The sequence below is a fragment of the Dicentrarchus labrax genome, unplaced genomic scaffold, assembly GCF_905237075.1.
Source record: "Dicentrarchus labrax unplaced genomic scaffold, dlabrax2021, whole genome shotgun sequence".
Classification (NCBI taxonomy): domain Eukaryota; kingdom Metazoa; phylum Chordata; class Actinopteri; family Moronidae; genus Dicentrarchus; species Dicentrarchus labrax.
The window spans coordinates 4,026,572-4,051,105 of NW_026136716.1; the positions used below are offsets into that span (position 1 = coordinate 4,026,572).

Consider the following 24,534-nt stretch of genomic DNA (forward strand, 5'->3'; position numbering starts at 1 on the left):
ATTGGTATCAAGTAACTTTATTAATTTAGTGCACAAAAAGGCAAGACTAATAACACTACTATCATTACAGAGGTAAACACAAGAGGTGCCCATTTTGAAATAAACAAAAGCCCATGAAGTTCAATGGCTAGACACAAGAGGAGCACACTATAGAACATTAAAATCAATACAAATACATTCAGCAAAAATCACTTTAAAAATGGAGTGGCAGTAGGTTTGATTTGCTTGTCAAGAATTATCAGCACAAAGTGTTCACAAACTACTCCTCGCGTTGTTGAGTAAGCTGGGATATACTGTATTTTCAAGCTGATGACTAGCAGGAGAAAGTATTTTCATTTGTAAGCATACTGAATGATTAAGTGCTCAACTTGTTGCTACATTTAAAATTACAAAGCTCAGGCTTGTTAGACACTCCCTTGAAAAGACACTCACCCTTTACGCTAACCTTAAAAAAAAAAGGAATATTGATAACGTCTCTCATATGACACTGGCTCAAAACCTTGTCATTCAATTCATTCACTGGACACACATTTCTCCCACTTTAAGATGGGAGAAAAACAGCACAAAATAAATTAAATCACAGCCACATAATACATAAAATGTTGCTTTACTATATACAGTACATACAAAAGAACACATGAAGGTAGCTGAATCGAGCCTTATACATACAAAATGAACTCATCTGTGAAAGATTTACAGTAGTACGATGACGGAAGACTAAATATAGCAAAAATGTGGCTGCAAGTTACTCTTTAAATTGTAATTTATGGTAAATATTGCTAGTAGAACCACTTTATGGTGTTCATGGTGAGTGTTTTGCCAAACTTTATCATGAATGACCAATGATATCGGTATTCATTATTGTAGCGTTGCCACTGTTGTATTTACACACTGAAAAATTCAATAGGTTTGTGGGAAAGCTGTGTGCCAGTGTAACAAATGGGCTCATATTAAAGTGTGGTGTGCTTCATTTGACTCAAGACAAAAGCTGCCATGTCAATTAGTAGAGGACAGATATGAAACGCAGGCATACATGTGACTGTGTTGTTTTACATTTTACCTCAGTAAAATACTTCTGTATACATATTTGTTGGAAATTGCTTAAACCCAAACAAGACTAAGGGTTAACACCCATATTACTGGCTCTGTGAGGTTGTTCTTAACCACAGTAGTGCTAACATTTTTTAATTAGAAGTAAACACTAATAACAGCTGAGGCTGGTGGGAATGTAGTTTTGTAAATATTTAGTTAGTATTGGACGAAATTAAATATGACCTGACTGGCTTATTACAATTCAGAATGAGGAAATCCATCCAATAGTCTTTCACACAAAACCACAAATGTCAACCTCATGGTGGCGCTAGAAGAAGATTAATCACCAGAGTCAGAGGGACTCATCATCTGGGCACCCTGAATGTCTGTACAACATTTGATGGCAATCCATCAACTAGTTGTTGAGATATTTCAGTCTGGACCAGTGTAGAGGAGTGACCGACCAACTGTGGACCGATATTGCCATCCCTAGAGCCCACGACCACTCTGGGGACCATATGTTCAGCACCATTATCGTCAAGCTTTCAACTGAAAAAATCAGTTAAAAAACATCTTTCTTTCTTGAGTCATATCTCTAAATTTTAAAAAAGGTAATCCCATCCCAAGGTCACGTTGATCAGGAAGTAAATATATTTTTGTCAAACGTATTAAGAGGTTTGGAACCACAGGTTGTGAATGCAAAACTCCAAGGCACCGAATGCATGTATGGAAATAATTACAAGGGATAATACTAAATGTTATTAAAAACGAAAATAATACTAATGCATAACTTTGGGGGACTAAGCAGAGGGCGTTGGCCTCCTTTACTTAACACTGCAAATTGTTAATATGAATTAATATATCAAATTGTGACCTCAGAGCTGTGCAGTTATAATAATTTTAACAGCACCCTTCCAACCAATCAGAAATGACTTCTTTCTCAGTCTGTTAACAGTAGCTGGTTGTACCATCAGTTGCTTCAGACAGAATTGCCCCACACTTTCCAGTCCCACTAATCCCATAACACACGACTTTGACATGTTGTAGTGCCAATTCAGCTAACGCGTACCGAGCCACCTCTTTACTGTTGATGGATGTGGTTTAAAATGTATTCACGGATAATCATAGTGTAGAAGTCTTTGGGTACTATTGTTACAATAGTTCCTTACAGTAGTTACAGTTGGCAGCACAATACTCCTTTCAGGACTAGACAATGATATGAATCATTCAGTCCACAGGTAATCTAACAGCTACGATGACGTAATGTTAGCTCTACATTAAAACACAAAATATTTTCATACACACGAGAAAACATTCATTTTCATGCATTCGCAAGTAACCGTAGGCTTAAATCCTTGAATATGAGATGTGACGACTTCAAAATGGCAGCTTTAATTTTACAATGTTCATCTGCATTTTACTCTGATATAATTGAGTATTTCATGTCGTGAGTTAAAAACCTTTAAGTCTTTTCATGAACCCCAGAGTTTCTTTTTAAGCAAAATGAGGCAATGTGATTGAAACAAGATGTCAGCACTGAAAACCGGGAAAGCTTCTTTATCTTATTTAATTTACAGCAGGCATTTATGGTGAGGATAAGTGCACTACACATAGACCTGTATCTGTGTCCGTCCTGCAAACTCACCAGATTTTACTAAATATAGACAAATACCGTGCCTTTTGTAATCACATGTAATGACTACAGGCAGTAAGAAGGCACCCTCTATAATGCCAGTACTGGGGACAATGGGACATCGTGTTCACACGGACATTTTGCTGTGAAGAATCTCGCTGGTGATCTTCAGATTCGAGAAAATTGATGAAGGTGGTGCACAAACTCGTCTTAACAGCAGCTACATAATGCTTGAACATGACATAGATCCTGTTTTACTTCTTGAGCTAGCTTATGCATTCTTTGGCAAAGTTGTACAATTACATAACTCAACAACAACAATGCCTGTGTGAGCACAAGTGGTTAAAAACTAATTTGGATTACTCAGCACTGATGTGACATCATGTGATGAAAATAGCTCAAAATCGGTGAAATGGTCAACCGTGGACATTTAAATTAAGCACTGATGAAAAAAATGCTTGTCTCGATGTTTGCCATGCTCTAACTTCGCTTGGTCAGAGGTCTCCCCTCGCGTACATGCTTGGCACTCCTCTTTTCCGTCTTCCCCTTCTCCCTCACTTTCCTCAGGCGACGTGGAGGCGGCGTACCTCTCGACTCGCTGTCCTCCTGAGCGCTGGATGTATCCATCCCGTCTCGCTCTTCAGGAATGTTGGGAATAGCCCCACTGCTCCCGTCTAAAATGTTCCTCAGGGAAGGGTCCTCTGGTGTACAGGTGGCTGTTGTGCCACTCTCACTACTGCTCAGGTCCTGCTCTTCGCTGTAACGCCCCCCTCGGCTGTGGTGCGACAGGGAAGATGCCCTGATCGAAGGCCTGTCACGCTCTGTCTCCCGGATGTTCTGCAGAGGCTCGTTCATGTCCACCCCAGAGTCCAGGCTTGTGTCGTTGCTGCTCGGCGGGCGGTGGCGGCCCTGAAGCTCAATAATAGAGTGGCGAACCTGGGCGGCCGGCTTCCCGTCTAAGGACACAAACCAGGCCCTGGGGTGAGACGACAAGGGCTTGCCCCGGGTCAGCTCCAGCAAGGTGCGCTCTGAAATCCCCTGCAGCTCGCTGGGTACGCCATGCCCACTGCTGAAGGCCTCCATACCAGCTGCCTCATTAAGAGTCCCAGGCACAGAGACGGAGGATTCGAGGAGGTTACTGTAGCGTCCCCACACGCCCGCGTTAGGGCCTTGGCCTTGGGGAGGAGTCTCCAGAGGCTGGGGCTCATCTTGGTTGCTCTGCTGTGGGCTGCTCCCACCTTGGGAGTGGTGGTGAGGGACTTTGGGTAGTGTCTGGGTGTAGCTGTCTTTATTTGAAGGCTCTGAGTGAGCATCATACTCAACTGCATTGCGGGGGAAAGTAGCAGACTTGCAGCCCGACAGTTGCTGCTCCTGAGCACTAAAAAGCTCCGGCGCCTGAATAATAGCCAGCGGCTGGTTGTAGATATGAACCAGCTTATCTTGAAAGAAGTTGTCAGAGTTCATGTTGGCCCGGTTCTGCTCCGACTTGTCCCGAAGCCGAGCCACCTCTTCGCTGTTGATGTAGTGAGATGACGGCTGTGGGCCTTTGATCCGATCCGCAGCAATGTTCTCATAAAAAGCAGCAGCCAGGCGACTCCCTGGATCCTCCACGTAGATGTTGTAGTTGGCCTTGTGCCTCGGCGTGGACGAGGGTTCACACTGGACACTGCAGGAAGCGAGGCTGTTGTCACCAGAACGGAACAGTAAACCCTCTTCCATGTGGGTGGAGGTGGTCTGGTCTTTCTTCACCACTGTGAGTTTGGAAAAGCGTGCTCTCCTCCTCCTGGGCTCTCGATGAGAACTTCTATATAAAGGATGAACAGAACTGAATAAGTATGGACTGCAGCTTTATAGTGTTGCTTTCCAAAACATCTTAGGCCAATTAAGGGCAAGTTAAAGGGACACGTTGCCATTTTTATTTTTAAGATGCTATTTTTACCTACCAGAACCTTCTTTAAGAGGGTGTGTGGAATAAACTATTAACATTTATTTGATGCAGTGTCATAGTCAGTTGAATTGTGTTTACCTTGTTTTAAGCCTGGCAACTTCACTTCATCTTGAAAATAACTATATTTGTGACGCTCACTCAAAAATAAATTCTAAACAATTAATGGCCAATAACATTTCTGATTCCGATATTTCTCACCCGCACTGACACAGCAGCAAGGAAAGGAGTCCAATCACCAAAGCCAGCATTCCTCCCAGTATTCCCATCAACAGGTAGCTGTGGTATGATAGGAAATCCAAAGAGCTTCCATGTCCCAGGTAATCTAAATGGTCAGATTTATAGATAGAGAGAAAACAGTTATCAATACAAAAGCCAGTAGACCGCTACACAACCTGCGTTTACACGAGTTCATGAAGGCAGATGAGTTGTGTACCGTTTGGTGAGGGAAGGGGGGCAGCGATCCAGTGGCCCAGATGGGAAGCGGTGTAGGTCCAAACCAGCTCATCACCAATTGTTCTCACTATTCCCAGACCCTGATTCTCCCAGGCACCTTCAAACAGCATACAAATTAGCTTTACCTGATGTCATTGTACAGTACAGGAGTACAACCACTGAGTTAGACAGTCTTAATTGTGTTTTTGTGCTTTAAAGAGTAGGCTTTAGTCAGTTTTAAGATCCTAATTCAGAGAGAAAGTGAACTGTATTTTATGTTCTTCCAAATGCTAGATCTCTCTATTTATTCATCTTTTCTTTTTCTTGTATTAAACATGTGTCTTAAGTTGCAATGTAATTCAGTGGCTTCTCTGTAGTCTTTATTCGTACCAGTTTTCAGGTTAAAGGCCCAGGCAGGCACAGTATCAGCAGCCCTGAGGCGCGTGCGGTGTCCCAGGGGCAGGCTGATCTGAATGGGCCCTCGAACCTGGAGCTCCTCACCACCGGAGTACAGCAGGACATTGACGGCTGCCACCGCCTTCAGCTCGATGCTTCTCAACACTGCAGACACAAGGAGTAAATTCAAGTAAATTCTTAAAACTTTTACTTGTTTAAACATTGTCTTATAACCATGTTTTAAGGAATGATCATAAAACAAGCTGCAAGATCTGCTTGATTTAAAAATACTGATACTTGTATCCAACAAAATATAAACTCACTTTTTCTTCCCATTTAGTGTATTTTGAGAATGATGTCCTGTCAAGACTACAATTTAATGACCAAACCTAAACAGTAAACACTCACACAGACTAAGAATCAACTGCTTTAAACATTAATGAGGCCTTACTGTGTTTAACGCTCACCTGATTTGCTGCTGATGATGCCTGGAGTGCAGTTGGCACAGTCTCTAGCTAGGTGGTGCTGTGGTACAGTCAGGTACGCTGTCAGTGAGGAGATGTTGCTCTTGTCAGACAACGGGAGGAGGTTCTTGGGGAACTTAACCTTGGGTTGGGAGGAGCTGTCTGTGAAAACAAGATGGCATATGATTGGATAAAATCTGGGCATATAAAACAGCATGTTTAAATACAGAATTTAGCTTTGGGTGATAAAAAAGACACATGGATTTTTTTGCAGCCTCGTCAATCCTTTTTTAATTTTCTACTTAATCTGTGCAAATCAAAAACTACTCAAATAAACTGGTAAAAGTTGTGACATTTAGCTCAGTTAAATCCTAAAATGCAGCCTAAAGCAACCGATTTAGAGTAAAGTGTGTTTTCTTCTACAAATTAAAGTTCTTCTTTCCTCATTGAGATGAAGGTGAAATGACTCTGGCCTCTAAACTTACCAGGTAACTTCCCGGTGATGAGTACCGAGTCTTCAAACAGCCAGATGTTCCCCTGACTGTGAGGGAGCAGCAGCAACGTCACAGCAGAGAAAACTGCAAGAAGACAAATGAAAGGTCAGAAATAAAACACAAACACTGATATTTTTTAGCCTTTTCTCCATTACAGGTGGAAATGTGAGTGATGAAAAGGGGCAAAAGTGTGTTATAATCTCTCCAGCTGCTTTATCTATAAATAATCATTCTTTAAAAGACAGTACTGAAAACTTATTTTAAATTGGTTTCAAATATTTACTATGATTTAGGAGGTAATGAGATTAGAAGTGCAGAGAGAGGTAGTTTTCTTCTTCATTCTCCTTTGTTTTTTTGGGAATACAAGCTGTTTACTGTGACTTGTAGGCCTGTAATACCACCAGCAGATGGCATCACTATCTCAGAAGCCTCTGTTTAGGGTTCAGCTGTCTGGCTCGGAAGCACAAAAGGGAGGCGCCTCTGATGATGCAGAGCAAAGCAGGTCTCGACAGATGACACTTTTATCATCTGATTTTTATCCCTCGTAACACCTACACCATCTTTGTTTTGAAAGACCACATCCCTGCCCTCTGGTTCAGACCAGCAAGAGGAAGTGGGAACACAGACAATAGAGTGAGACCCCAGGCCCCCCTTTTTACACCAACGCGAAATCGGTGTGGCTACAGAGCCCCCACCCCCCTCTGCATTTGATTCGGTGCAGGACAAAGACAGTTTGCTGAGGCAGGCATATGTTCCTGCCGAGCTCTTGCCTCTACATGCTGCCGTAGAGACAATCAATAAAATGACTATAGGACACGGCGTCCGGTTACACTTCACTGTACAATGGGAACATAAATTGCTTCATCATGAACAAACCTCAGTGACAAGTTGTATGTTGTTGCAGACACTTCATTAATCTGTAATGACCATGAATAATGCAGTTGTGTGAACACCGTGGTCGGCATTACTGAAAAAAAAGTGCTTAAAATAGCTAATATTTTCCCCTTACTTGCAATATTTTTCAACCTTTAACAGCCTTCTGTTACATTATTTTCTTTGTTTTCATAACTAAAATATATCCCTATGAAGAACAATGCATGTTTTTTTCTGAGAGAGATAAGCCAACTGCCTTAATTGCGTTTGTTCCCCATGAGCCGATCGATCTCTGTTGGACAATCCTCTTTTAGCCTCTCTTCAAGGGGAGTTCAGGGTCAGCTGTGACCCTGGAGTCGGTCAGGTTAACATCCAGCACGAGCGAATGTCAACAACAGAATATTTAGCCCATGAATATGATTAATATGAACGCTTGCGTGCAGCTTACTGTCAGGGTTTGAACTTCTCTCTCTAGCTCTCTTTTTTTTGGGGCAATTTTGGCAATTTTTTGAAGTAATTAATGGACTAACAACGGGGCTGTTGTCCTCCTGTCAGAGAAGCCATGCTTATGACTCAGAGGTAGTCGTCTGAGTAAACAATGATTGTGTGAATGTGTGGCCATCACGCTCAGAGACACCATTAGATGTCAGCCAGTCCAGTCCAGTCCCAGGTTTAAAATAGTTGTTGTAGGGTGTTACTCACTCGGTCTCTTGGTGGTGCTCCAGGGCAGCGGACTCGGGACGTAGCCTTCCATGGTGCCCAGCAGAGTCAGACTGAGGACTGGACTGTACGCTACCCAGAGCAGAACGTCACCTCTCTCCCCTGTTTGGGCAGAGCTCCTCAGTGTGTGGTTTACATAAACCTCCACTGAAGCACCCGGCAGCGGCTGACGGGTCACCATGTCCCTTACCAAGACCTTCAAGGCGAACGGGGACTCTGTGGAGAATAGTCATTTGATTTAAACTTTCAAATTGTCGCTTTGTGACTTTTAAAAGACTTGATTTATTTATATGTATCCTCTTTTAATATCACCTTGAGATACAAATTTAACCGAAGCTAGAGGAGATCTAGTAAAAGAAAGTATTTAGTTGTTTCAACACATGTGTCTCTGCATGTGTTCTATCTGTATGCAGACCAGCAGCCTCCACCACTTCCTCTCAGCAGTACTCAGTAACCTTTCCCTCGCCATGAAAAAGTGATGAGGCAGGCACAGCTGAATCAGTGGGAGAATGAAAAATACATCAAAACCAAGTGACAGAGAAGAAAAGCTACACTGCACGGCCATGTTTCTTCCCGTCCGACACGACCACTTCCGAATGCATTTTGCACTTATGTTGTACAAGTTTTCAGCCTTCTTTAGTCTTTTTAAAATCTTGATCAGAAAGTAGTTGCTGAGGTTTTTAAGATCAAATTCACTAGGAACTAGTAAGAGTATAACATAGTTTAAATGTCATCTTCCAGGACAACATGTATCTGTCTTTTTTCCCCCGAATGGATGTACTGAGCTTAATAAGTGAACGTTGTGGCTGCTGGGGTTCCTAGAGAGCATTCAACTGGGTTTTTCTTTTGTAAATTTGGCAATCACAGTACGTAAACCCCCACCAAATGTAAACAGAGGCCATCGATGAGCACAGGCTCACCTGCTGTATCAGCAGAGCAGAGCAGGATTACCACGCTCCCCATTAATATCACCTGCTCGGGCCAAAAAGATAAAAACCTTAATCCCTCAAACCTCCACATTACACATCTTAATCCTATTAGTCTGTTGGCCTGTGAATTCTATCCAATAGCTTATCAATACAAATAGCCTATCATTCAGATACATAGCTTGGCGTTTAGGATAGTTCAGAGCTAAAAGAGAACATATATAATAACATGTAAAAGTTTTCTCCAATTGAAAATATAGCTGCCTATAGCTTACACAGCAAAACCAGCTATAATTCAAAATACATTTGTTAAAGACGCACTCTGCTCAAAAATGACTTTTCCTTCATTGCATTCAGAATATGATTTTTTAACTCATAAAATAAATATGTTACATTAAAGTGAAAGTGAATACAGTTTCACCTTCTGTGCCATTTTTGTACATTTTAAAATCCATTAATAAACATAGGCTACTTATAGCTTCTGCCCAAGAAAAACCAAAGGAAACTGCAGCATCCTCCTATCCTAAACAGCAATGCAATGATGCAATGCTATCTGAAGAGATGTCAGCCTAACAAAAACAAACTGCCTAACATGGGATGCACAGCACCTGAATCACTTATGAGTCACACAGTTTGGTCTGTTGCAGCTCATTTCCATTTCCTCTAACAATGACTGACTCCAGCAGAGCCCGTTTCTGTTTACCTGCCGCGGAGGGGCTGAGGAGTCGCCCTCGGGCGGTCGGGTCGGTGGCAGACGGGTCTCCGACCGCAACGGTGAGGCCATTGTCCCCGGGCGAGGAGGAGGGCAGGCCGCCGCCCTCCTCCGCTGCTCTCACCGGCCCATCCAGGCACGAAATCAAAAGCAGCGACGGCAGAAAGAGCAGCGGCAGCAGCGGCGGCAGGTAGCGTTCAGCAGCGGGCATGGCGAGAGGGGGAGCAGGCTCAAAGACATACCGAACCGCGAGAGACGAGCTCGGGAGGAGGAGAACGAGGTCCAGCAGGGTTTGTCCTTATCACCAAGGCCTCGTCCCTCTCACGGTTTTTCTTGTAACGTTGATGCGCACATACGGGGGAAAAACCCCGTGGAGAAAGGATGAGCTGGTGCTGAGGCTGGGCGTGTGTGGCCGAAGATCGTGTATGGTGGAGATGATGTGTCACTCAGTGAAACAAAAACAAAAAAACAACGCTGGTTTATCATTATGATTTTAGCCTTATATGTTAATGATACAGCTCGCGTGTTGTTGGTACTAAAATACATGCAAATACTTACAAAAACCTAATTGTTTAAGTCATTTATGAAGAAAAATGTCTAATACTAAAACGGGAATATGTGCTGCCCTGTAATGTTTACTATTTAAATTACTATTTTCTAGAATTTTAAAGACAAAATAAGGAATGGAAAGTATTGTTTGGTAATAATCGAGACACATTGCTGTACCACGAAAAAGGCCCAGAGTGAGAGGTCTTTCCGTGTTGGTCATCTTTGGTAAGACGGAAGATGCTGTTACATCATCGGGGTCTGCGTGGCCCTCTGTCGGTACACTGAGATCCCTGGTTGTCTATATTTCTTTATATATATCCACTGCTTTGAGAAGAAAATGTGGAAACCCACCAATCAAATCACATAAACAAACCTGTTAGAATTTAGACCATTAGGTATTAAACTAAACTTTTAATATATAGTAAAATAGTGCATAGTGGTTCTTAGCTCCCATGTCTTCCATTACAAGCAAGACAATTACCCCTTACATAAACCAGCTTCACATCCTTCTGAACACTTACTTCATTAATATGGAAGATACAAATAATTACTTATTAATGAATAAATACATTGAAAAACACATAATTGAGAAAATTAAAATTTTCTGGGTTTTTTTACAATTATGTTTCTACATGTCTTTCTTTTATTTACATTTACTTGTTTAGGTGTATGGAATACTTAAATGAAATCCAAATGGGAGATCAAGTTACTCTGTTACTCTAACATATCAACTTAAAAAAGTTTGTACTCATTAAAGGTGTCAAAAGTGTACATTTGTAAATGGAGTAGAAGGATTTATGATGTGTACAATTATTAAATATCACCTAACTCGTGTGAGTGTTTTTCAGTACCCTAATGTGAGCAAATTCTCCATGATCTTCCTCCACAGAGTCAACCAGCAGAGTTCAGTGGTTCCCAGCAGCATCAAACACACCCGGACTCCGTATGTACGGTGTGTACATGCACCGCAGCAGGTACAGCCAAATAAAGTGAATGAAAAAATTTGTGCTTAATGCAATCAGGCAAATTAACAACTAACCTTTAATCTTTTTCATGTTAAATTTGACCTTTTCCTCATTTATTTAGTCAATAATCAAAACTTTCTATGTTGTTCTCTCCATTGGAGTTATTGAACTGCTTTTGAAGTTATTCACTCTGGCCACTGGAGGGCACTAGATTTCAATTCTTAACATTTATCTTTTACACATAAACATGTGGGAAGAAAAAACTATTTAAAAAATATATGTAAAAAGAGAAAACAAAAAGGTTTTCTTTCAGACAATGCACAATTCATTAGAATATATTGAAACCGCAGGAGTTCTGCAGAGATGCCCTCAGCTACAAAGCTTATGCTTACAGACAGAAAAATTAAGTTTTATTCCCACTAACTGCGAATCTTATTGCAGATCTGTTGCAATCAATACAATCACAATATGATTTTTTAGCCATATGATGCAGCCCTATAATGAATGCAACTTATAGTTGTGATGATTTATTCTGTGTTTGATGGTTGCAGGAGGACTGCTGTTAATACTAATGTGGGAACTATGGAAGAGTCTTCAGGTTGGTCCACTTTCCAGTCTTATTGTTGACTATAAACGTAACTGAATCAAGTTTATTATTGTTGTATGATTTTTACTTTCACTGTCAGCTGTGTTGTATGTTAAGACTTTATGTCTCACACTTGTAGATTTGCAGCGTCAGTGGAGGACATCTTTGAAGAAGGAACATCTCCTCTGGTAGGATATTTTTCTATTGAAGAAAACCTTTCCACAGAAGTAAAGTTTACACATTATCTGGACTGAGACGTCTTTGGAAATTAATTTTCTTTGTTTGGTTGTTTTGGGTTAGTGGTTCAGTGTTTGCATGAGTTTAAGTCCTGATTGCAGTGGAGATATTTTCAGTAGCAGAACTGTTACCTTCTTTATGTAAGTAGATGTAGAGATAAATGTGAAATGTTTCAGAGAATTAGCTCAAACTGTTGTTAGTAAGCTGTTAGAGAGGCTCTGTGGTCCAGTGGTGTTGTCAGATGTCTGTGAATGTGCGTTCACTGGTTCGATTCTCCCTTGTGTGTTTTTCATTTAAAGGCAGACGTCCTCAGCAGTGGACTGAAAGTCTGTCAGAGAACAGCTCTGAGTGCGGACGGTCCGGTGGAGCAGCGGCATCGAAAGCGATTCGCAAAGCACCTGCTACCATGTAGCAGTGGGTTCAATTCCTGTGAGACCCCGTCACCTGGAACGCGATTCCCACGGAAGTGGATGAGGGCTGTGACTTCCTCTGCCCCCTAAGAGACCTGTAAGCAGAGGGTTATAACTCCACCCAGCTGAGGTTTTACAAACTGTTGCAGAAATGGGATTGAATGTTGCTTCTTGTTGCAGGTGGACTATATTTTAATAATCCTACTTTATTTTACTTATTCATTACTACTAATCCTACTGACATGATCAATTATTCTACTTATTTCTGATACATTGTCAGTTATGTGATGTTGTTATTAAGCTCAGTTACTTTGTATCACTAGTGTTTACTGTGTGTGTTTAATGGTCAGAACCAGATCAGAACCAACTATTGTGTTTGTTTCCCAACAAGGACTTGAGCTTGAATCCTCAAAAACCTTCCACCTCAGATATTAACATCAGCAGATTATCTCACTGAGCTATTTCTACTGATGGATTATTATTTTTAGTAAAGCACTAATACCTGTGACGTCCATAAATGTGCAGGAAAGCAGCACTGTTATACCTGAGACACAAGGAGCTCCATTAGAGCTCGTATAACCCCCCAGATTATAAAACTGTAAAAAATGAAGAGAATGCAGTAAAAGGAAAGTTTAAAATACCCTCAGCAGGAATAGCTCAGCAAGATAAGCAGCTGATGGTGTTGATACCTGAGGTAGAGGGTTCAAATCCAAGCTCATGTGTTGTGAGATTTTTAAAGGTTTCTCCTCAGTAATGTGAACAATAAATACAACTACGAAGCTCTCTCTCTGCTCAAAGAGGTGAAGAAAAGTAACAACTGACCCAGACTCTACTGTCAGTGGTACTGTGTCAGTGAATAAGCAGATGATTGTCTGATTGGAAGTGGGGTTTGAGCCTCGCTCAACTCTGAATTATGAAGTCAGATGTTCGTAGAAACAAGTGAAAAGCTGTTAGAAGCACAGAGAGTCTCAGATCAAACAGTGCAGAGTGTTAGAAGAGTGATCAGGAGACCAAAGGTTGTGTGTTCGATTCTCTTATGAGACTGAGTGTTTTGTGTTCCAGCAGCCAAAGTAAAAAGATAAAAGCGCCCGGAGAAGATGTTCTAGTGTGAAGGGAGCATGGTGGCGCAGTGTGCATGGGAGCGGCCAGAATGCAGAAGTGTCTGGTTCGAGGCTCGCTCGGCGCCGGATGCCAGGTTCCTGGAGCCTCACCCCGCTGCAGAGGGAGAGGAGGGGGCCGTGTCCCCTCCCAGGCTTCCAGAGAGGTAAAAGCAGGGGATTATAGATTTTAAAATAATTTTATTGAACATCAACAACATACACATACAATAATAACACCCCTCTTCCCCCTCCCCTCAGGAAGTCTTCTCTGTGGATCGCCCCCTCCCCTCCACAATGAAGTCTTCTTAGACTTCATTGTGGAGGGGAGGGGGCGATCCAGGAAACAGGACCTGAGAGAGAGAGAGAGAGAGAAAACACACAGTTAGTACAGGTAGCACACTTATTAAATTAGACACTATTATATTAAATTAAACACTACTATATTACATTATATTAGACACTATTGTACTATATTAAATTTAATTAAATTAGACACTACTATATTATATTACATTAAATTAAACACTACTATATTATTAAATTATATTATATTACATTAAATACTATTATATGAAATTAAATTAAACACTACTATATTATATTATATTAAATTATATTACATTACATTAAATTAGACACTATTATATTACATTACATTATATTAGACAGTACTATATTATATTATACTATATATTACATTAAACACTATTCTATTAAATTAAACACTATTATATTATATTAAATTATATTAAATTAAATTCAATTAGACACTAATATATTATATTAGACACTACTATATTATATTACTACATATACAAGAATAATGTAAGATACATACCACAGCATCGCAGTGGAAGACGGTTACAGCAGCGTGTCCGGGGTTCTGGTTGGGAGCGATGGGATTTGGGTTACGGGAGCCTGAGGGTCCAGAATTTCCTTAATTTGTGTAAACAACCAAAGGAAATAGTTAATATTAATAGTTAGTAAGAGTTAAAACAAGTAACTGCAGCTTGAGCTCCCAGAAACCAAAGCAGAGCACAATAAGAACACTTACTGAGGTTGGATTTCACCCCACGGACCTCTCCAATATCTGTAATTTACACACAGTCAATATATCAACAGTTAGTGTTTAATCAGTTAGTGAATAATAACATAAACTCTGTAAAGCGGACTTACCTGAAGACTCTTCTGTGTTTCCTGCAGGCCGTGTCAACAGCAGTCCTCCTGTAACTCTGGACATCAGCCTTCAACCTGTAAGAAACTGACATATTATAACACTGTCAGACAATTCAATTCAAACTCAAACCCACAACCTAAAGACTGACACACAGTCAGTGGTTGCAGCTTTGTGTAGATTACAGTGAAACAACAAACATTTATAGGATTCAGTCACATTTATAATCAACATTAAGACTAGAAAGTGGACCAACCTGAAGACTCTTCCATAGTTCCCACAGAGCCTCAGCAGCAGTCCTCCTGCAGCCATCAGACACACAATAAAGTCTAATTATTGACAGAGCAACAAACAAACAATCAATATATCCAAAGATCCAGAAACAGTCACTTTGTTTGTCTTTGTTGTTCGAGACGCTGTTCGCTTGTCGCTTTCACTGAACGCTCATCAACAGGTGGCGTTGATTTCCTCTGACAATAACAGCAAGAAAACAACAACAACGACTGTTTAAAAGGTAATGTTCATTCTCACAATAAGCTCTCATTGTCACCTTAATGTAACTCGAGTGAATTTCACCGATTTGTTTGTTTAGCTGTTAGTCAGCGAGCAACAGACGCAGCGACCCTGTTTATTTGTTTGTTTGTGTTTGTTTGTGTGGCCGTTCAGCCTCTGACTGACCTTCTAACTCACAACAAACTCCAGTTCTTCGTCTTATGTCCTCTTTTCTTCTTCCTCTCGTCCTCCAAACGTCTCCATGAAGCAGATATTCCCAGTATTCCCTCTCTAGTCCACAATGACTCTCCACCAGGGAACAGACTCTCCACCGGGCTGCTCAGGCGAACTGACGCCATGACGGAAAGTTCGCGGTCGCTCCGGATACTTGAACCTGTTTCATGAAGACGTTTAGAGAACGAGAGGAAGAAGGAGAGACAATAAAAGAAGAAACTGGAGTTTCCTGTGAGTTATAAGGTCAGTCAGAAAGCGACAACAAACAAACAAACACAAACAAACACAGGGTCGCCGCGTCTGTAGTTAACGACGTCAGCTAGCGAACACCTATGCTTACAGTTGTTGACTATAAACAAACAAACATCGATCAAACTCCTGAGAATGAACATTACCTTTTAAACAGTCGTTGTTGTTGTTTTCTTGCTGTTATTGTCAGAGGAAATCAACGCCACCTGTTGATGAGCATTCAGTGAAAGCGACAAGCGAACAGCCTCTCGAACAACAAAGACAAACAAAGTGACAATGAAGCTGCTGGTAGTTCAATGGCTGCTGTTTGTTTGTTTGTTTGTTTGTTGTTTCCTCGCTGTGTGAGAATATCAGAGATCGATTAAGGTCATTATCCACTGTCATTGTCTCACTGACTGATCAAACAGTGTAACGTTGCTCTTGTGGAGCAGTACCGGCAGTAACACTGAAACCGAGCCAGCTGTGTGTGATTGACCTTTATTGGAGCCAATAAGATCTGCTGCCACTAGAGGGTCTGATTATTATTGATTATTGGCTCATTGAATTATTCTACTACTATATCTGGCAGTTTTGTGAGGCAGTTTATACTTCTTTGATTTTTAAAGACTTTATTAGATATTAAATATATATATTAAATGTCACTATTTCTGTCATTTTCTTTTACAATCTAGTGTTTCATTTGAGCTTTCAGCTACCTTTTTAAAAAATAGAATAAAACCTTTTTTTAAATATACATACAGTTTTACAGTCGGTTGTAGGAACTATGGAAGGGTCTCCACTTTCCAGTGTATATATATATATATATATATATATATATATTAAAAAACTTCCCTCTCACCCTCTTGGGGTGGTATCTGTGTCATCCTCCAGCTCGGGTCCTCTACCAGAGGCCTGGGAGTTTGAGGGTTCTGTTCAGTATCTAAGCTGTTCCTAGGACTGCGCTCTTCTGGACTGAGGCTTCTGATGTTGTTCCTGGGATCTGTTGGAGCCACTCCCCCAGTTTTGGGGGTCACTGCCCCGAGTACTCCTACTACCACATCTGCTCCAGCTGTTCTTTCAACCCTTGGTACTTTTCAACCTTTTTGTATTCCTTCTTTCTCATGTTGGCGTCTGCTGGTATGGCCACATCTATCACCACCGCTTTCTTCTGCTCCTTGTCTATCACCACTATGTCCGGTTGGTTATATGTATATATCTATATATATCTATATATATGTATCTATATATATATGTATATATATCTTCAGGTTGCTGAACACAGTATATTTACTTTACTAAGTTTTATTTTAGTTCTATGAATAAATTAAATAAATAAATAAATAAGTAACTGACTCCACTTGCTTTCTTGTCAAGAGTATATAACATATTTTATCCATGTTCTACACAAACTGTCTGAAATGTGAGGAAAGTCAGCTACATGTTCAAAATATATCATAAATATGTTTACATTTGGTGCAGAATTAAAATAATAAGGATAAAATATGAGGTAATAAAAATCATGTTTTTCATATACATACATATATTTATATACATAGGAATAACAGGTTGAAACACTTTATTAAAATAATTATTACCCATTATATCCAAAATAAATAATACTGGAGGGCACTCATTAAACATGTATCTGTTGTCCTATAGTACATATACAGCCTTACTGTTGATGTAAATATCAATACAACTATATCTGTCTAAAGTAAAAGTATTCTACTACAGTATCTGGCAGGAACATGGTGACAATATCTTTGTTTTCCTTTTGTTGTGATACAATTGGCCTCAAAGTCTCACTATTCTTCCAATAATTGTACAGATTCTAGACACCAGTGTCATCTTTAAAACAGCTTTTCCTTCTTTGATTTTTAAAGACTTTATTAGATATTAAATGTCACTATTTCTGTTTATTTTCTATTTTCCCAAGGGAAGAAAACATGTAAATATATTAAAATATATATGAACGTGAAAATAATTCAAAATGAAATGAAAGATAATCAAATAAAAACTGGGATGCAAAAATCATCATTCCCACTAACTGTTCCTATTGCAATTGTAAAATCTGTTGCGATCAATACGATCAATATAATATAATATATCATGAATATGCCATTTAATGAATGCAACCTGATGATTTATTCTGTGTTTGATGGTTTCAGGAGGACTGCTGCTGACACGCTCTGTGGAAACTATGGAAATCTCATTTATTCCATAACCCTCTGCTTCTCATCCAGATCAGCCAAGAACCGGCAGACACCGTTGTCCACTTCTTGGCTCAAGGGACTCGAGTGTTTGTGAACTACTAAAGAGTCTTCAGGTAAGTCCACTTTCCAGTCTTAATGTTGGTGAACATTCATATCAGTACTAGTAACCATTCATGAGCAAGACTTATTATTATATCCAAAATAAATACTGGAGGGCACTCACTAAATTATTAACATGTATCTTTGCATATAAACATATTGGTAATAACGTTTTACTTTAGAATAAAAAGGAATTAATCTGAATTAACCACAAAATGAAATCAATAAGAATGTATTAATGTTGTTGTCCTATAGTACATATACAGTCTTACTGTTGACGTAAACATCAGTACAACTATATCTGGTTTTAGTATTAAAAGTCCAAATATGTCATTTAGTGTTAGATAAGTAAAGTGAATGAATAGGAGTCGACCAGTCGCAGACCTCAATGTCACCTTCAGAAACCAAAATCCAAATCCATAACTCTCTGTTCTCTCCCGAGGTTGGTTTCAATGTGTGCACCGTGGATTAAATGAACACAACTCAAAGTTCTGATGATTTATTGCGTTCGAGGGTTGCAGGAGGACGCGGTCCGACACCTGGGGAAGTTACTCTGACAGAAAACAGACAGATTATTCTTGTAGAAATAAAGATCTCAGTTAAAGCATTAGTGTTAGCTCAAAGTGTTGCATGTTGGGGAAAAGCCAGAAACAGTCAAACAGTCAATCCTCTGAACAAAGTTCATTTTCCCCCAAAAAACAAAAACAGATGTTGACTCTGAAAGAAGAAAAACAATAACAAAATAATTAGTTAATAAAGTTTTCAGTTGAACTGAAATGGACACATGAAGAACCCAAGAGGGACTTGAACTCCCAGATCCAGATCACAGACCTGTCAGCATCTTATCTCACTGAACTGTACTTGAAGTTGAACCTGTGCATGTTGTTGTGTTTGTTGTGTTTCACACTGAAGGAGAAAACATTGAAAATGGTCAAAACACAGTTGGTTTTGAACCTTCAGTCTCTGAGTAAAGAGAACCCACTGTGACAACTGTTTACTCATTGAGCTATATGTTGGGACAGTTGAGTTGAACTTGTTGTTGCTTTTCTTTACATTTTTGAGGAGAAAACACAGAAAAGTGTTATCAGAAGACAAACTGGGTTTGATTCCTCCACTCTAGATCATCAGGTAGCAGCACCTTATCTCAGTGAGCTACACCTGAGAGTTATAATCACTGGTTCGTTGTTATATTTATTATTCACGTTGCTGAAGTAAACACTTAAAGATCTCAGAAAAAGTTGTCTGGGACTTGAACCTTCCAACTCAGGTATCAATATAAGCTACTTATCTCACTGAGCTATTTGCACAGGTGAGTTTTTTTCTTTCAAAGCACTAATACCTGTGACCTCCATGAATGTGCAGGAACGATAGACTTTATTAATTCTTGAAATTGGGTCGTCATAGCAGCCAGGTACATTGGTAGAAAAGATAAAAAAGATAAAGACACCGCAGCAAAGAAGATGTGTTGTACCTGATCTCCATTATAGTTCATATAACCCCAGGGTTGTCTGTCCAGTGTAAAACCTAAATTAAATGTAGTAAAAGTAAATGAAAGAATTAACAAAAAGAATCCAATCAGCAGGAATAGCTCAGTAAGATCAGTAGCTGATGTGGTTGATACCTGAGGTTGAGGGTTCAAATCCAAGCTCTTGCATTTGGTGATTTTTAAAGGTTTCTCCTCAGTGATGTGAACAATAAATACAACTACGAAGCAGCAAATTCCCAACCTGAGTTGTAGCTCAGTGCTGTTAAAGGATGGTCCTATAGCTCAATGTGGAAGATGGAAGCAAGTTCAGAGGTTGTGGGTTCAAACCTTTGACATTGTGACTTTTGAAATTCAACACCAAGAAGAAGAAGAAGACTGAAAGCCTCTAAGAAACGAGGAAGAAATGTCTGTGAACACATAGTGCAGTGTGTTAGTAGGCTAATTGACCCTTCTGACGACATGGGTTTGATTCCCTTATGAAGTCCAGTGCCCCAAAGTGAAGAAATAAAAGCGCCCAGAGAGCAGGTTCTAGTGCGAAGGGGGCTCGGTGGCGTGGTGGCTTCGTCTTGTGACTGTAGGGTCAGCCAGTGGAGGAACCGCTGGTTCGAATACCACCCGGCCGGTTCCTGGACTATCGATCCCATGGCAGTGGGTGAGGGAGGGGGCCTTGTCCCCTCCCGAAGCTCAAGAGAGAAAAAAAGGGGGTTATAAAAAAAACCAAGCGCAATTTTGCTCAAATGTTTTAAGCTTTCCGTGTCCGAATGTGAGACGAGAGGTTGGCAGACGCCGCCACAGGTGCCTTTTTGGCAAGAAATTGATGACGTCAGAGCTCCCCTAGTGGCATACGCAGCAACTGCAGTGGTCAGACTCAACCATTTGTCACTGAATCCTTGCCCACACACAGCAGTGGTTTGGATTCCAGGTAGGATTGTAGGTATTTGAAAACTCTAAGGTGATGGACAAACAAAAACAACTAATCAGATAATCTGAATCTGAATTAAAAACTACTGGCAGCACTTTGGGTGCTGGGTTCCTGGAGTCTCACCCCGCTGCAGAGGGAGAGGAGGGGGCCGTGTCCCCTCCCGGAGAGATGGAAGCAGGGGGTTATGGATTTTAAAATAATTTTATTGAGCGTTTACACTGGCAACACACATCACAACAACCGGGTGGCCCCTCCCCTCCCACAATGAAGTCTTCCACAAAGAAGACTTCATTGTGGAGGGGAGGGGGGATCCAGAAACCAGGACCTGAGAGAGAGAGAGAGAGAGAGAGAGAGAGAGAGAGAGAGAGAGAGAGAGAGAGAGAGAGAGCAGGTGATTAGTACAGACCTGCTACTAATATATGGCAATATAGACACATTCTAATATATATCATTTAGTAAAGTGACGAGCCCTGCTTGGTGACATATTTGATGGGTATTTCATATTAGAATTAAAACTACAATAAACCCACAATAAAAGTGTATCCTTTTCTAGCACCTGTTTAAGTTGCAACACAAAAAGAGAAAACACAACGACAAATCAGAAAACACATAGATATGGACTATTGGAACCCCTGTTTCTACCTCTCTTAGGTATCCCACATTAACATGGACGTATTAATACAATATTTTCCTTATTTAGTGGTTTGAATTTTCAGATTTGGCAACTTGAACGCATAGGTCGTTGTTGTGTTTTCTCTTTTGTGTTGTGTTTTCTGATTTGCCGTTGTGTTTTCTCTTTTTGTGTTGTGTTTTCTGATTTGCTGTTGTGATTTGCACCTCAGGGCCACCGTAGAAGACAGACTCTATTCTCTGGCAAACAGCCTGGTCCTGCATCAGAGGAGTTTGTTAAAACAAGTTGAGAGTGTCACAAAGCGCAGCCGGAGCTCCGAGGAACCAAAGCAGAGCACATTAAGTGTACAGTACACACACTGTTATTCTTTCTAAGCTCTGATGCAGACAATGTATGTTTGCTGCTCACTTTGAGTTCAATCAGACCGTAATTAGGAGGCAGTGCTAAATGCTATTGTTTGTTTGTTTGTTTGTTTTATTCAATGTAAATGAATTGTGTGGTCAATATAAGAAAGACAATCTAATCAATCTCTGGGTCCTTTAAGCCACCAGCCAAACAAAGGCCTCCAACCCTGTGGAGCTGCTGCATGGATTAGCTGAACATGTGGTCTAGATAGTTTAATGAATGCAGTGAGAATGAACACTGCCTACAACCTGACGCACACATTATCTGCACTAATAGGACACAATCTGAGCTTCAAGGGCAACATACATGAGCTCCAAACCATTAACTGTGCAAGAAATGAACAAGTTTGAACAACACTTACTTCTCTCATGCAGGAAATACCTGGCTTTTCTTCTTCTCTGGATTTACTGGCGGATCACAAACAACCTCCAGGTGCACGTCGCCACCTACGGCACAGGAGTGTGTAGCAGCCCCACAAGCATTAGAGGCTGCCCTAGTCATACCTGATTGGGAAATTTGGTACACGTTTCACACTTTACACACGCTGGTAAATATCTGTTCTGGATTCATGAATGAGTTAGAGAAACAGAGTGTTGTCAACACTTGCAAGAGGATCTTCAGCAAAAAGACAATGTCAGGTTCAAAAGCCTTCCCTAGAAGCCCAAATATGTAATTTAGTGTTGGATGTGTAAAGTGAATGAATGAATAGGAGTCGACTATTATGGACATCAGATCAATGCATTAAAAAAAAGGTTTATTTTACCAAACAATGTTCCCAGTGTCATCCAAACTGTTTAACTTTAGGAGTTAGCAGGAGGACTCACATTCATCTTGTTCATGTTAAACAAGGATAAATAAAGTTCTCAGTTAAAGACAGTTTGAGTTGAAAAAGCCAGAAACACTCAATCCTCTGAACAAAGTTTATTTCCCCCCCAAAAAACAAAAAGAAAACAAAAGAATTAGAATGAGTAATCTTAAGGATAAACTAAAGCCTTATAGGGTCAGTCAGTTGAACAGTTGTTGCTGTTATTGTCAGAGGAATCATCTTTATATAGAAGCAATGTTCGATGTCTCTTTGGTCTCGGGAGGGGGACACGGCCCCCCAATATGAATTGTATGTTGTTTTGTAATTATTCAAGTAATACATATTCAATAGAAGCTCATTTTTACTCTGGGACTATTATACCGAAAGATTCAATAGCAGCTGCTGATGAAATATCGGTAAATATCAGCTCTTTCATCTTCTTACTTCGGTTGCTGGACCACAAAACCCACTTAGCCTTTAAGGGAATCAAACACATGACTTCAGAGCTCCACCTGAGTCCTCTAACCCACTGCGCCACCGAGCACCACAGCTGCTTATCTCACTGAGCTGTTGTTCAAGGATCAAGTTCACGCTCATGTATCCTGACATTTGTGAAGGTTTCCCCTCAGTGACGTGTTACACCTGCACTCTTCATATCACATTAAACACATTATTATTCCCAAACTTAAGTAACATCCGGTTGGATAGACGTCAGGGTTTAGAGCCACAAGGTTGGTAGTTCAATCCCCGATTCTACCTCTCCACACAGACTGTTACTGATACAGTAAACTCCACGAGTACAGTCGGATTAAAACCCAGACTTTGGAGACGCTAAATATTACATCATTCTCCTGATTAACAAAGTGAGTGTGTCTTTAAGAAGCTGAACTCTTTATAATACTAATATTATAATAATAATAAAAGCAGTGATTGGATGAATTTGGGGCAGATTATTTCCTGTTTAGGGAACTTGACATTTATTTGGTTTAATGCAGAGTGCCCTCCAGTGGTCACAGAGAAGAACTGCAACACTGTACACCAGTTAACATGAGTTAATATGAAAGCAGTTCACTGGTGTTATTGAATTGCTATTTATTTATTTATATATTAGATACTACTATTAGACAGTACTACTACAAACAGGCCATCATCCAACACAATTCAACAGAATCACATGACCTTAATACTGATACAGATTATCAGCAAAGAGCTTAATTCCTAATCGATCATTCCGTTCACAATCAATCAATCAATCAATCAATCACACTCTCTGTCTCTCTCTCTCTCTCTAATTAATCTTCTGCTTTGTTGCACCAAATGTAAAAATTAATTTCCAAATTTGTAGCTGATACATTTTGAACATTTAGCTGATTTGATGCGTGGAACATGTCAAGAATGGAAATCTACTAATATATAAATATAAATAATTGTTGATTATTGACGAACGTTCATGTAACTCATAACTCCTGACACTACTATATCATTCATTATAAAGACAATATACACACATTAGTATGACTTACATGTGTGTCTGCAAACTATAAAGGACTAATGTAAGGCACAAGAAGGTGTGCCACAAGCAATATATGTGAAACAATACAGCAAAGAGTGAGATTCTTCATTGATAAAGTCATTACATTCCTAATCCCTGAGCTGAGAGAACATATACAGGAGTAACGGAAGATAGCCTGAAGGTCCAGCAGCTGGACCCAGACTTTCTTTCATTTCTGGGAAAACAACCAAAGGAAGTTTAGATAATTCTTTAAGATGTAAACTTTACTAAACAGCCTGGTCCTGCATGAGAAGAGTGCAGCAGGTTTGCTTTGTTTTGTTTTTTGTTTACTGCTACTGCAATTAAGATTATATGAAAGTGAATGAATATGAAATCAGTACAATTAAAGGAATAATTGTCAGACGTTGTGGCCAAATGTATCACATAAGAAGGAGAGTTTTTATCAGCTGTGTCCATGATTATTTCACAACAATATCTCAGTTCTTTGTCTTATTTTCCTCCAGTCTTCTTCCTCTCCTCCTCCAAATGTCTTCATGAAGCAGGTTCATGTATCGGGAAAGACCGCAAAGTTTTCATTGCGTCAGTTCGCAGCCAGGAAGGGAGTCTCTAACATGGGGGAGAGTCATTGGTGCACTAGAGGGGGAATATTGGGAATACCAAAGTGTGCAAAGGGGAAAAAAAAGACTTTTTTGAAGCATGTTTTATATTAGGGTATATTTATTGATTTTAAAAAGGGTTTCTATGTCCTGGAAATGCCAACATTGATTAATTATATATATTGTAGATAGACTTCAATTTCTGTCTTTGTTTTTTATTACACAACTACCACAGCATGTTTATATTTAAAAAAAAAAG

The 24,534-nt window shown here is 40.1% G+C and overlaps 1 protein-coding gene and 1 long non-coding RNA gene across 3 annotated transcripts; one reads left to right on the top strand and one right to left on the bottom strand.

The window, feature by feature from the left end:
* Window position 1: 1 nt before the first annotated feature.
* On the bottom strand, window positions 2-10,010 carry fam171b (family with sequence similarity 171 member B). 2 transcript variants are annotated; one of them, XM_051427531.1, is made up of 8 exons: window positions 9,622-10,010; window positions 7,975-8,208; window positions 6,391-6,483; window positions 5,909-6,067; window positions 5,436-5,606; window positions 5,047-5,163; window positions 4,812-4,935; window positions 2-4,469 (listed from the first exon to the last, which is right to left on the bottom strand). In XM_051427531.1, the coding sequence occupies exons 1-8, from the start codon at window positions 9,839-9,841 to the stop codon at window positions 3,146-3,148; spliced, it is 2,442 nt and encodes an 813-aa protein (XP_051283491.1). In that variant the 5' UTR covers window positions 9,842-10,010; the 3' UTR covers window positions 2-3,145. The 2 variants fall into 2 exon arrangements, with proteins under 2 accessions (XP_051283491.1, XP_051283493.1); XM_051427533.1 differs by lacking the exon at window positions 7,975-8,208 and having other exon boundaries at window positions 9,622-10,009.
* Window positions 10,011-10,023: 13 nt separating this feature from the next.
* LOC127378585 (uncharacterized) lies at window positions 10,024-24,079 on the top strand. The gene is made up of 11 exons (XR_007888083.1): window positions 10,024-10,455; window positions 11,069-11,153; window positions 11,696-11,742; window positions 11,870-11,918; window positions 12,267-12,557; window positions 13,440-13,641; window positions 14,681-14,730; window positions 16,497-16,692; window positions 17,849-17,931; window positions 21,168-21,300; window positions 21,736-24,079. It is a non-coding gene; the product is annotated as an uncharacterized LOC127378585 (long non-coding RNA).
* Window positions 24,080-24,534: the final 455 nt, after the last annotated feature.